Genomic DNA, 13,775 nt, shown 5'->3' on the forward strand with positions numbered 1-13,775 from the left:
GTGAGTTACAAAGAAGGGAGTATAATTTAAACCCACTTGTATCAGCATTCAGGTTTCTCTTTTCAATTATAAAAAAATGTTTGCTCAAGAGAAAAAAATACGTTCAGAGTCTTCCCAAGATTTCATGCAGAACAAGACATTACACTTTTCAAAATGCAACTGAGCCCAAACATCACCAAAAGGCAAATATTCTGAGAAATGTATCAAAAAATTTTATCCATCTACACATCAGGCCACACCCTATGAAAGGATTCATATAATCTGAGGAGTCAGTCATCTTTAACAGCAAAAATAAACACTAATCAGAAAACACAGATGAAAATCCCTTAAAGTCTCTGAACAGACAAAGAATTTTCGTACTAAAATATGTGTTCAAAAATGCAGCACTGTAAAATATCAGTGATGTTAAACGACTTTTCACTTACCCAACTTCAGCTGTGGTAAATCAGGAATCTCATTCATTATGAGGGTATAGTACGTGTGAAGACCCCTTTGAGCATTCAGGAGCAGAAGACAGAGATCCTTATGCCACTTGTATGCATGCTGCATGCAGTTTTCAGATGGGACATAAAAGCTGCCCTGTGTAGAAACAGTATCAAGAAAATAAAGTAGAGAAACTGAAATTCATGGTCTCCATTTCTGTGACAGGTTTCCACAAAAACACAATTGAGGACATTAATCTGTTTTTAGAAAAGAATATAGTGATAGGACAAGGGGTAATGGCTTTAAACTAGAAAAGTGTAGGTTTAGACAGGAGATTAGAAACAAAATTCTTTACTGTGAGGGTGGTGAGGCCCTGGCACAGGTTTTCCAGAGAAGCTCTGCCTGCCTCTTCCCTGGGGGTGTTCAGTGCCAGCTGGATGGGATTAACCTGGTCTAGTGGAAGGTGTCTCTACCCATGCAGGGGATTTGAACTAGATGGTATTTCAGGTCCCTTCCAACCCATGCCATTCCATGATTCTTCAATTCTAATCAAGCAGATGGCACCAAAGAGAGATTTTAACCATCCCAACCTCCCAGCCACCCAACTAGCTAGATGTGTAATCCAATAGTATCTCATTCTACATGTTCATTTTGCCCAAACCATAACAAAACTATTAGGTCTCAGCAAGGCTATCACATGAGAAGACCCTCAGACCAAACAGTCCAACAGAGAAATCTACCTCTGTCCATCCCACATGTCCCACTGTGGAGCCAATGTCTCTTCCCACAACACAGAGAGTCCTGTGTGAAAAACACCCTCTCTGCTGGAAGAAGAGGGGTAGAAAGAGCTATAAAGATGTCTACATTCAATTTCCTTTTCCCTCCTTATTGCCTCCTGCAAAGGTTACAGCTTGATGGTACCATGGCATGCTTTGTTATCTCTATTAGTGAACAAATGCAGATGGAATTGCTATCCCATCAACAAATATGAGCCACTCTGTACTCCAGGATCAATGTCTGTGTTAGTATATCTCTTGTGGGAGAATGTAATAGGACAGACCACAGCATGTTTACCACAAATATTTCCCAAGCAACACTTTTAGACTTAGAATGTAAGCTGAGTTTTCATTAGGGCACCATAAATCAGAAGTTTTCACTTCGTCAAAAGATGCTTATATAAATCACTGATATTTGAAATTTGAACTACTTAGATTTAAAGCAAAATTATTTATTAATCCCTGGGTTTGGGAAATTTGGAACTTAGTCCACTGCTTATCACTGCTGGGGTAGGAATACAATTCCTACAGGCCTGACTGCCTGCCTGCTTACTGCCTTTGGATAGTCCCAAAATCTGCACATCTTCAGGAGCAACAGAGAAGAATCACATGCCAGCACATCTCCTGTGTTTTTCTCCCTTTGACTTCCCTAAAACCCATATTTCACAAATCTTGGCCTGAGCCAGGATGTTTCCCTCAGTTTCTCATGCCAATCTTCAAGGAGTTAACAAGAATTCTGTGGTAGGCACAAAGAGAACTGCTCTCTAGACCTGCAGAGAAACAGCTGATGATAATTGACAGAGTTGGCTGTTCTTCAAAGGTTTCAAAATCTCCAGTCTCAGCATGAATATTTTTTACTCTCACCATGGCCAAAACAAAAAAGGGAGCATAAAGAAATGCTGCTCAAAACAATATAAAATTGGAATTGGATTGGTGTACAATGCCACAATGTCGTGAAAATATGCCCTCCTTTATTTTCCACTGCTGATTTTTTAAGAAAAAATTAGTCTGGCATTTAAATGCTACACTGCTGAGAAGAAGGAAGAAAGTGAGTTAATTTCATAGTTTATATGAATGCTATGACGTAGTGTTGTGCATGACTACAGTTTAATAGGTCTATTTTCAGCCATTCCTTAGCATAGATTACAGTCTAAATATAAAAAGTAATAGAAAAATGCACCTGCAGGTGGGCTTAAAACTTGCATGAATTAATGTTTAAAATAATACTCAATTAGTCCAGTTTTGAATTCTTTAGCATTTGTCTTCCTATCTTAGGGTGCTTTTTCAAATTTGTCCTCGGCTGATTTACACTGGACAATTGACCACATGTTCTAAACTGCAGACAAAGAATTAGGAGCACTGACTACAACTACAACAGGCAAGTAAAATTTTCTCCAGCATTTCTCTCCATTGCAATGTAAACTTTCTTCAAATTACTGTAAGATGTGGATGGTATACCTGTGTGAATAGAGAGCTGAAAAGATTGCTCCAAGCTCTCTTTTCTCTTCCTGTCCCAGCTCTCTGGGAAGGGTATCTGTGCCAGAGAAAGATGCTGTGCTTTGAGAATGCCATTGCACGAGAGGAACTGCTCTGCACGGACCAGGTTGGGCTGTGCATGAGTAAGAGAACATATCATTAAGCATTTTGATTAAATTCTATTAAAATGGCAACTGGCTTTGAAACCCTGTTGTTTAATGGGAACATCCATCCTAACCTGAAAAATCTTTTCGTCGAGGTGGAAAGTGAGTGTGACAGAAAAAAAGGTGACAAGCTACAAATTTCTGGTTCTTCAGTGACTTAAAGATATTACTGCTCTCACAGGATTGCTTCTGCTTCTTCTCAAAGTTGTCACACACGTACAGGATATGGAGCAGGACATTACAGAGATTATTAAACCCACCTCAGGGACAGTTTAAACTAATGTGAACTAAGGTTTGCGCATCTTCATCTGCAGGGACCCCAGAGGGCAGGCATCTATCAGATGATGCCATTATAAACTGCTGCAGTTAAATCAGCTTATCCATCACTCTTCAGTAAGCTGAGAAATGTCGAGAAATGTCTTCTTTTGGGAAGGTCTAAAGATTGCAGACCTTTCACATTTGCTATTTTAATTGCCTCCTCTGTGCATTTGTTCAGGTGATTCCCTATTTCCTTGCCAATAGCTTGAAACACAGATTCAGACTACAACACTAACAAATTGAGTTTGGTAACAAATATGTCACAGGCTGTTCTAAGGGAAAACACTGCTGCAAAACCAGCTCTCAGGAAAAACAGTGTCTGTGACCCATTAAACAGCTACAAAGTGCTCAGATTTCCAGCTTTCTTGACACAGGATGACAAATACTCGTTTACTTCTAGTTAAGGCAAACTTCTCATTAAACCAAAAAACAATACTGAAGATGAAAATCCCACTTTGCACAAAGCCTGATGGCTGCTCTGTAAAAGTACATGTTGCTTTCCTTTGTAAAGATTCTCACGACCTTTTGAACTAATTCCTTTGGGCTACTGTTATTTTAATCTCATTAATTTTTAGGTAGACAGATTCTTCTATGCTGATTGTAAAATGCATTTGCACTGATTTCCTTTTTCAAGGCCCCCTCTGTCTGCCTGTAGTGGTAGACTGCATCTCTGTCTTTTGCCCTTTTCCATTTCTGAAAATTTTGGGAGGACATGAATTCCTGAAAAATTTCACTTCCAAGGCTTCAGACCTAAGGGTACTCTGATAGCATATACACAGAAGCCAATAGTACTGACACAAATTATTTTTTCTGTTGTGCCAGCATCATTAGGGCAAAATAGATCAAAAATTCTCTTTAGCTCTCCTTTTGCATTTATAAATGCATTTATACAAATATTTTGCATTTTTTAGGCAGTAGCTAAATTAAGTTTTGTCTATTCTACTTTTCTCCCTGCATAACCTTACAACAGCCTTGTAGTCCTCCTGAGTTTCCTGCAACTTCTTCCAAAGTTCATAAACACTCTCCATCTAAAGAGCTCTGAAGATCTTTTCTCATTAAGAACCCTAAGCATATAGACCTAATTTCTCCATTTCCCTTTTTACTGTGGTCATCATCAATCACAGAGTCCTAGAATGGTTTGGATTGGTAGGAACCTTAAAGATCATTTAGTTCCAAACCCCCAGCCAAGGGTAGGGCGACCTCACACTTGATGATCACATAAAGAAAAACCTAGAAAAATGTGAGATAAAACCTACTGCCTAGTGTTTTGGAAATGTAAAGGCTTCAGTTCACTTTTGATCATGAAGTGCAAAGCTGGACCCCAACACTGAACCATCACTGACCCTTGTCCATCTATCCTCTAAGCTGGTCTTCTGCTAGATTTACCCAGCCAAGTAAAATAGCCTTCCATATCAACAAGGCCAAACAAACTAAGCATTTTTGCAATTTCCCTGTTGAATACATTTAAGTAAATCAGCCTTTTAAATGAATAGGTTCCCTGTGCAATGCTCTTATCAGTCAACAGATTCCTCCCATAATTAGACTGTATTGCTTTATAAATGTACTTTTCCTTTATAATAAAAGAAAGAAAAATTACTTGCAAAAAGCCAACATTTTCATCAAATAAGGTTCATGTCAATTCATTATTCAAATGCAGAGAATAATTTGTAGATATTCACTACCTGTGTTCTATGTCTATCTAATATCAAAAGGCACCAACTGAATTTTATGCATTGTAATGTACATTAAGGAGCTTGTATTTGTTTTGTATTAAAGCAATTCCATGAGCTATGCTAACTACGTGCAGTGTTCAACAATAGCACTAACAGCTGGTAAATGAGACCCTTTATGTTTAATCTAACTCTTAACACATTTCACAATTCAGATTCAAATTGCTCGTCAAGAATTGTAATATACTAAACAGCCATTCCAGACTAAATAGACAAGTTTTGCAGTCTCCAACCATTTTCCAGTAGCAGAGAGAGCTACCCTACCTTGCCTGCTTCTGGGAAAGGTTTACAGAACTGCTTGAAACTGAGGGATAAATCTCAGCACCCCAAGATAAATGTAGTTTCTGAGTACACAGCATCGGCCCATTTGTCTGCAAACCCATTTTGATTACCTGATATGAAATTTTATTCTGGCTTCAAGCTCAAGGACTTAGGCTTTACTCTCTACTTTGGATGCTGTTTTGTAAGATAGATTTCCTGTTATTTGATGGTTGGAAATTAAATTATAGTTGTGTCTTGAGCTAAAACTTTAGTGCTTCTACTTCATTTGTGAAAGTGCTTGAGCAATGTTGGAAGAAGGACAAGTTTTTTATTCCATTTTCTGAAACTGGTTACATATCAGAAATTATTTTTGTACTAAAGAGGTTATCATGAAAATACATTAAAATGAGCTCTCAGAGAAGACTGAAGAGGCAAAGAATGTCTTTTGAGCCATTCTTATGACAGAAATTACATGAAATTTAAAGAGAAAAAATAATCTCGATGATTGAAAATGAAAAACTTTTAATGATGACATTTCATGAGGAAAACAGCAACTAATCACCACCACCAGCACCAACAACAAAAAGGAAAAATTCTGCATTTGAGTTGACTAAGAATATTTTTGTAAATATGCCTTGTATATATAGAAAAAAACCCCCATATGTATACATATAGACTAATTGTAGAGGTTTAGATTGGATATTAAAAAACATTTCTTCACTAAAAGGGTTTTAAGGCATAGGAACATGTTGCCCAGAAAAGTGGTGGAATCATTATCCCTGGAAGTGTTCAAAAATGCCTTGGATGTGGCATTTAAGGATGTGGTTTAATGGTATAAATGATGGTGGTGCTGAATTGACAGCTGGACTTGATAATCTTAGAGGTCTTTTCCACCCCTAAGGATTCTACCTGTGTGCATATGTATATTTACACCTCCATTCAGCTATGGAAAACTGCCAAACACAAGCAACTCCCCCTCATTAATTCATTCATCAATACAAACATCTTTTACATCCCTGTGTCAGGCAGTGAAAAATTATTGGCAAATCTTAAAAAAAATCCATAGTTTAAAGATGTGAAAGCCCACAGAGGCCAGATTGTGGATGCCATTCTGTGGTGACACAGTTTCTTCTCAGCCTGGTTTTGGAATTTTAAATGTTTTTATTGAACAGAGCAACCAGAAACTACATGTAACAGGCATGGGACACAAATCTTGGTCCTATTTGGCAGAAAAACAATGCATTTCTGTTTTTTTGTCTGACAGCAGTAGATATGCGAACACAGAACATTCTTGAGGGTCGGGTGACACCCACATAAGCCAGCTCCTGTAAATCTCTTTCCTCTAATATTCACCAACAGGAAGACAGCATGGTTATAGGAGGAACAGCTATGGAAAACTGAGAAAATTAATATCTTCCATGAAAAAAAGTAAAACTGAGAACCAAACATTTAAGATAAATAGAAATATTGGACTAGGATGTGCATATTCTATCAAGTTAATAAATTGCTTTGTTTGTATTGATTTATTAGTCTGTATCTGATAGGTTGGTTCATTATCCAAATCTCTAAAATAAAAGTAAAACCATTCTGTTATATTCTATTTCAGTTACACTAATAACAGTAATCCAAAGCTTCAATAATGGGTAATAATTAGAAAGGCATTGACAATATATGGAACTATTTATGTTATGCTTCTCACTAAATCTGTTATGTAAAAAAATGTAGGTTGGTGTTTCATAAATACAATTTGACATTTATATTACCTCTAAAAATTAGAGCCACTTTGTTAAAACCCCCGGGATAATTACACAGTAGAAAAAGTATTTGACATTGCAGTCAGATTTAGTGACAGGTTCAGTGATAATTTACACTTTGTACAAAGTTAGCAGTTGGAAAATATTTGACTTGAGACCCTTAAAAAATAGGAGCCATCAAGCCTGAAAAAGAGCATTCTCTGAACAGATAGAGGAGAATTCTCCTGGTCAGCTCCAATTTGTCTCATTTGTCTCAGTGACTAGAAGTCACTGTTCTAAATGGAGGCTCTAGATTTATTACTTGCAATTGGCCAAGGAAGAAGGAATGGCCAGGAAAGTATTTTTAGGAAAATTACCTTCTAAAAATATTATTCTAGTAAAGCAAAAGTGTTTCACAGATTGCACTGATTTCCCTTCAAGTTCTTCTAGGAGGAAAAACACTGACAATGTTCCAAATGTCTCATACTGACCCGCTTAGAAAGAAAAAAAATGATTTCTCATTTAAATAAAATTTCTGGCTTTTTTTCTCATTTTCTTTTTCATCAAGAAAAAGTTCATATAGCAATATATTTTAGAATTTAGAAGTCAAAAAAATCCCCCAAAATACTTTACTTCATGCACAGATGTTTTGGTTTCTTGTGGGTTTTTTTCATGATTTTTCTTTTAAGGAGCATTTCACAATTTTTTAATTTCTATGCAAGTTTTTGAAGTCTGTTTCCCAGCCACTTAAAAAACTGAACTTAGTGATTGAAGGCTATGTTGCATCCTATATATCATCACAAGTATCTACAGTCACAATGGCTCTTCATGTAAAAGCACAAATAGGGTATTCTGTAGAAGTTCTTGAACAATTCTGATTAAGATAAATAAGAAGGGGAAAAAATCTTTTTCCTCCACCTGATCTCTAGGATTATACATCACCACAGAGAAAATTGAAGCTGCAAAAACATTGCTTTAGCAGTAAATTAAGCACTGGGGAAAATGTCTCATGAAAGTCAGAGCAGTGTCTGACCCAAGGCATCCTTCTTCTAAGATGAGCACTGGATGATCTGGCACAAGAAAAGTTGTATGAATCATGCATCATAGAAATTCCTGATTTGGAAGGGATCCATTAGGATTATTGAATGAAATTCCTAGTCCTCAACTGCTTCTCATATATGTCTTCCCCTCTAGACCCTTCACTATCTTCATAGCCTTTCACAATTTTCATAACCTTTCTCTGGACACTCTGAAATACCTTCATATCTTTCTTATGTTGTGGCACCCAAAACTGTCCTCAGCACTGGAGGTGAGGCTGCCCCAGTGCAGAGCAGAGTGGGACAATCCCCTCCCTTGCCAGGCTGGTGATGCTGTGCCTGATGCCCCCAGGATCAGGGTTGGCCCCTCGTGGCTGCCAGGGCTCTACTGATTCCAACTTTCCACTGACCAGGACCCCCAGGTCCTGTGCCACAGCTGCTTTCCAGCCTCATCCCCCAGTTTGTCTGTTCATCCAGGGTTCTCCATCCCATGTGCAGGATCCAACACTTGCCCTTGTTAATCTCCATACTTTTGGTGACTGCCTATTTCTCTGATTTGTTGAGGTCTCTCTGCAGAGCCTCCCTGCCCTCAAGGGATTCGACAGCTCCTCCCAGTTTAGTGTCATCGACAAATTTACTTAGTATTTCTTCAAGTTCTGCATCCAAGATGTTAATGATGTTGAGGAGAATTGGGAAAAGGATGGAGCCCTGCAGAATCTCACTGTTTACATTGCCAGCCTGATGTCACCCTGTGTTGGGGAGGGGAGCTGTTTTCATGAACAGGACAGGACTGCTGGGGCACGTTCCTTGAGCTTTTATTGCAGCATCAGCCTCATTACATGGTTGAAACAATAGAAAGATGGCAAAGCTCACATACAGCCAGCAGCAGCCAAAGATTTGTTACAGAACATTTAAAAGATGTTTTAGCCAATAGCATATTGCTAAAGCTTACAGATAGTTGTTCTAGCCAATCACTAAAAGCACACATGCACCTGCTTCCCACAATGCTTGCTTGTCTGCTTTCTATTAACAATACACAATATACCATTATTCAGCTTAAAACCTTCAACTATCTTGCTAAGAACATTTTCCTGCTGTCTTAAGGTCTATCTTAGCCAAGCCTAAAACTCAAGCTATTGTTTAATATCCTTTCTTGCTATACCATTCTAACTTTTTCTACTTTCAGACTATGCAGCTGCAGCTAATTCTCTGTTCTTTCTGTTTCTAGGGCCTGCTTTCTCAGCTTTCTAAAAATCTTCTTACCTTTACTATTTCCCACATGACCCTATCCACTGCAATCCTTTGGGTGTGCTTTTATTTCCCTCTGTTACATCTGTGTCTGAAAATGACATGTTAGTTCATATCTTCATATTGTTATTACTAAGACTCTGTGTAGGGAACATTCACAAAGCACACTGTGATATTCTTTGGCTAAGAGACAATAGAGCAATACTGAATAATTACAATTTTATGGGGAAAACCCCCAAAATATTAAAAAATAACTGTTTATGAAAAAAAGGAGGACAGATTAGGTACAAAGATTGATATAAATATCTTTCTATCTATTTAGCTAAAGCTGGTCTTTATATGTAATTTTAAATTAAATATTTATTAATACATACACACTTATGGTGCAAATTCTGATCTCCTAAACAAAAATAACACAGTGGAGACAGCAAGAAGGGCCTTAATACATTGTCCTTTCTGATTAAAGAGAGTCCATGCTGCCTACTCACAGATAAGGAAAGCAAATCCACTCCTGTTTCTGTGATCAAACAAGGACCACTTAGCTGAAGAGCTGCCTTGTTATTACTCATCTCTGCAGGCAGCAGCATAAACCAGTAAATTTTTAAAAGAGCACTTGTTAACATCTTTGTGTCTCTCCCACCTGTATGTACACACACACACACGGAAAAGGAGACCCTCTTCAGTGATATTAACACAATTGTGCCATTACAATGGGCATTCAGGATATCAGAAAATGTCAAAAATGTTTTGATTCAACTTGCACGCCTGGCAACAGGGAAGGATGTGCTCAGCTGTGGCTCTGGCTGGGGTGGAGATGGCTTTATGCTATGTAATTATAAAGGTTAGCAGCTGGCAGAGTATTTCTAGCAATGCTATATACTGTCTGATATTAAGTATATTAATAAAGAGGTAAGTTATTAAATAAATCATTTTCCCTAGGATTTTATAGATTATTATTGGCTTTATTTACAAGCATTTGCATTACATAGGGGTTAATGACCAAAGCTCTAATACATGTCATAGTTTGCTTGCATAAGAGTGGTCAGATTAGTATCTAGCAAAACATTTTTATTTAGACCATAAACATGTCCAGCTCAGCTCATCATCCTGGACTCCCTTATAGCACAGAGAGAGAAACAGGCATTTTTGGAGCACAGTTCATCCCCTCCACTTCAAATGTTGTTGTTACAGAATCCTAGAGTGGTTTGGGTTGGAAGGGGCCTTAAAGGTCACCGAGTTCCAAACCCCTGCCAGGGGCAGGGACACCTTCCACTATCCCAGGCTGCTCAGACCCTCAACCAGCCTGGCCTTGAACACTTCCAGGACTGAGACATCCAGAGCTTCTCCCAGGAATCTCTTCCAGTGCCTCACCACTCTCACAGGAATTAATTTCTTTCAATTAACCAACACAAATCTACCCTTAAAACCATTCTCCCTTGTCCTATCACTTCACAACCGTGCAAAAAGTCCCTCTTCAACATTTCTATAATGCACAATTCTCTATAAATGCTCCTTGCTTTCCACTGTGTATGAAAGGAAAGGATTGTGTATGAAGAAAATTAAACTAGAAGCTCAGAGGCAGACAATTCAGAGTTGGGCAGAGAAGTTCCACCCCAGTGCTTATTAAAAAAAAAAAAAATTAAAAATCTAATTCATACCAGTTTGAACAGAGGAAAATAAATGTGGAGCATCCTGAATTAGAATAGGTATTTTCTCCCCTCAGAGAGGAGAAATGTTTCAGACATCATGATTTGGATTCTTCACTCAGCAGTAATTGCTGACTCCAAGAAGCTGACAATCAGCCCAGAGCATGTATTTTTGGGTCTAGTGTGAGCTTAGAAATCCTCTTAGAGAAAAATTAGGAAGTGAAGGGTCCTGAGATAGAAGTGAAGAGGTGTGTAAGGAGGGAAAGGTCTCCGCCAGTTCTTACAAGAGAGAATGGCCACGGCTGATACAAGAGCTGGCTGAAGACACTTTGCCAATGCATGTGGGCCAGTGTGGACCTAACAAACAAATTTAACTCAGTTCTCCTGCAGGTGCCATTTCTTTCACGGTGTTTGGCAGAATATGCTGTTAAACACAGTGAACTTCTATCAAACTGCATGTACCAAACTACTTGGCTCTGTGTTGCCTTCTGAAGCACAGACACAAAGCAAATGGTCACTCTGACATGCTTTTTATGTAATAAAAGCAACAACAAGGACTGCAGTTTCCTATTTACAAATGCCAGGCTCTGTTATGTACTGACAGTCACTGACAGAGAGAAAGTGACTTCAGGCTTGGATCTCTGTTCACGAATGACAAGAGCTACAGGAATAATTGATTTTACAGCTCACTGCCCAAACAGGAAAAAAAAAAAGAAACGTGTTAAGTCAACTTAGAAACAAGTATTTCCTTCTTCAAAGTGAAATGAAACACCCTTCTTCTGGTTTTCTCTTTTTTTTCAAAGACATTTTCTTTAGTGATTGCAAGCTATCTAGTCCTTGTGACTTCACATTTCAAGACCTGCCACTTAAGCACCACAACAAACCTTTTACAACCTTATAATGAGCTGCAAATACAAAATAAATCATACCTTAAACTCACCTGTACACTGTGAATTTAGATAAATTGACACGTGCTGATCATGTAACATAGCACAGGATGCCATAGCAATTATTTAACGTAGGGAGCAGTAAGCATTAGGATGCAGAGAGGATGTTCATATGGAAAATATATTCCAACCTTTTATAGTATATGCCTATTTCACAGCTTCCCATGGAGGTGCTGGACTCAACTCAGCAGTCACACCACTCTTCCTGTCTCTGACCACAGAGTCTGGGGCTTCTTTCTTGCTAGCAAAATGGCATGTCAGTGGGCTACAGGGTATAGGAGGAGAACCAGGCTGACACTGCATTGTCTGCAGGTCAGTCAGATTCTAGAAATAGCCCAAGTCTCACTGCACTTGTGCATTGATGTTCCATTTGGGCTTTCTGAAATTTGGGTCATTTTTTACCTTTCCAAAATGCTGACAGGAACTGCCTCAAAATTAAATATCAAAGAGATCAAATATTTGATGAGTTCTATTTTTAAAGAACAGTATTATCACTGAAGTCAGACTGGTTAGGATTCTCCTGACTGATATCCTGCCCCTAAGCACAGGATACACTGAACAGTCTCAGTAATGAAATGTCCCTATTGCAATCACTCTTGCTCTGTTTATTCAGAAGGTCATGCCAATGAAAACTTATCTGGGGCTACTTGCGATTTCCCAACAAACTGTGCTTGAGTTGCGTGAAGACCTTGAGCATATGAGGCACACAAAGCTGCCGTTTTAAGTCTAAAAACCTAAAAACTTCACATCCTGTTACTCTCTTAAAGCTATTCTCAGCTACAAATATGTCTGTGTATGGAGGAAGCATTGCTTACTTCAAACACTGGAGCATCATTTGTGTAGAAGAGTCAAAGGCAAAGCCAGGGATCCTCCAGTCAAAAGAAAAGAATATATAAAGAACCAGACACAACAAAAGTGCAGACAGGATAGTAAAGAGATTATAAAAATTGTCTCGCTTAAATGAGGTGATGAGTTTCCTCATATCCTGTTTACATTTTGTAGAAAAGGTGTTTATGAGCTAGATGCTGTCACAAGCAAAATCTGAGGGCCACAATTCAAGCATCATATAAATACAATAAGAAATAGGATATACTTCCTTTTCTTGGGAAACCTAAAATTCAAAGAGGCCTTATAAATAATGAAAAAAAAAAAAGTCTACTTGACTATATTCCACATCAATCTAACAGGCTGAGCCATTGCTTTTATCAACACTCACTGGTATTAGTTGTGGGGGACATACATCACAATATGGCATGGTGCCATCAAGAAACTAAGAAGAATTGTGAATTATTTTAATAACAAGGGTATAGACATGAGTGCCTTTTAGCAGGATGTTTATGAATTGCACTGTTTGCTTTCCAGGCTACTACAGAAGGTGGCCAAGATCACTGAACCCTGTCATTTTGCTACCACTGGCTTGGCTTCTGAAATTATAGGTACAATCTGAAAATAAGTTCCTAGTAGGTTATTTTGGTTCTTGATCACACAGACTCTCATAGGAGGGAAGAGATACAGTGCCAACCATGCCCACCCAAATCTATTTATTGAGAGCTTTGCCCAGAATTCACTGTTGAAATCTCTATAATTGGAGCAATTACTGCATGCTGGTTAATTACCTTTATCTTCACAAATGGAGATAAAAAATAAAACAATCACAACACTATTTCTGATCTTTTCCTCATCTTAGCAAATATAAACATTAGCAATAATGTCAAACAATGGCTAAAGAGGAAATATTTAACCATCTTTTGACAGTGAAAAATTACTTCAACCTTTATGAGTTCAGTTTTTAAGCAGTTTGACATTTTGTCAAAGGCAGTTTTTGTTTTATTGTTTCCTTCAGCCTGTTACACAGCCACAAGTGTTATCAAGTAGGTTCCTATGATTCATATGCAAGTGGAAAGAAATCATGTCTCTGTTGATAGGACTGTTATTTTTTATTATTATTTACAAATGCTCCTGCATATCCAAGACTTTCTACTTGGCTCATGATTGACTTCCATCTTTCCCCAAAGA

General features: G+C 38.1%; 1 protein-coding gene across 4 annotated transcripts in view; it reads right to left on the reverse strand.

The window, feature by feature from the left end:
• Positions 1-13,775, reverse strand: part of FAM135B (family with sequence similarity 135 member B) — a 242,406-nt gene that overhangs the window by 24,898 nt on the left and 203,733 nt on the right. For all 4 annotated transcript variants that reach the window (XM_053993224.1, XM_053993252.1, XM_053993233.1 and 1 more), the window contains one exon: positions 426-579. In XM_053993224.1, the coding sequence (XP_053849199.1) occupies positions 426-579 (154 nt within the window). The remainder of the gene's footprint in view (positions 1-425; positions 580-13,775) is intronic.

The sequence above is a fragment of the Vidua macroura genome, chromosome 1 (genome assembly GCF_024509145.1).
Source record: "Vidua macroura isolate BioBank_ID:100142 chromosome 1, ASM2450914v1, whole genome shotgun sequence".
Lineage (NCBI taxonomy): Eukaryota > Metazoa > Chordata > Aves > Passeriformes > Viduidae > Vidua > Vidua macroura.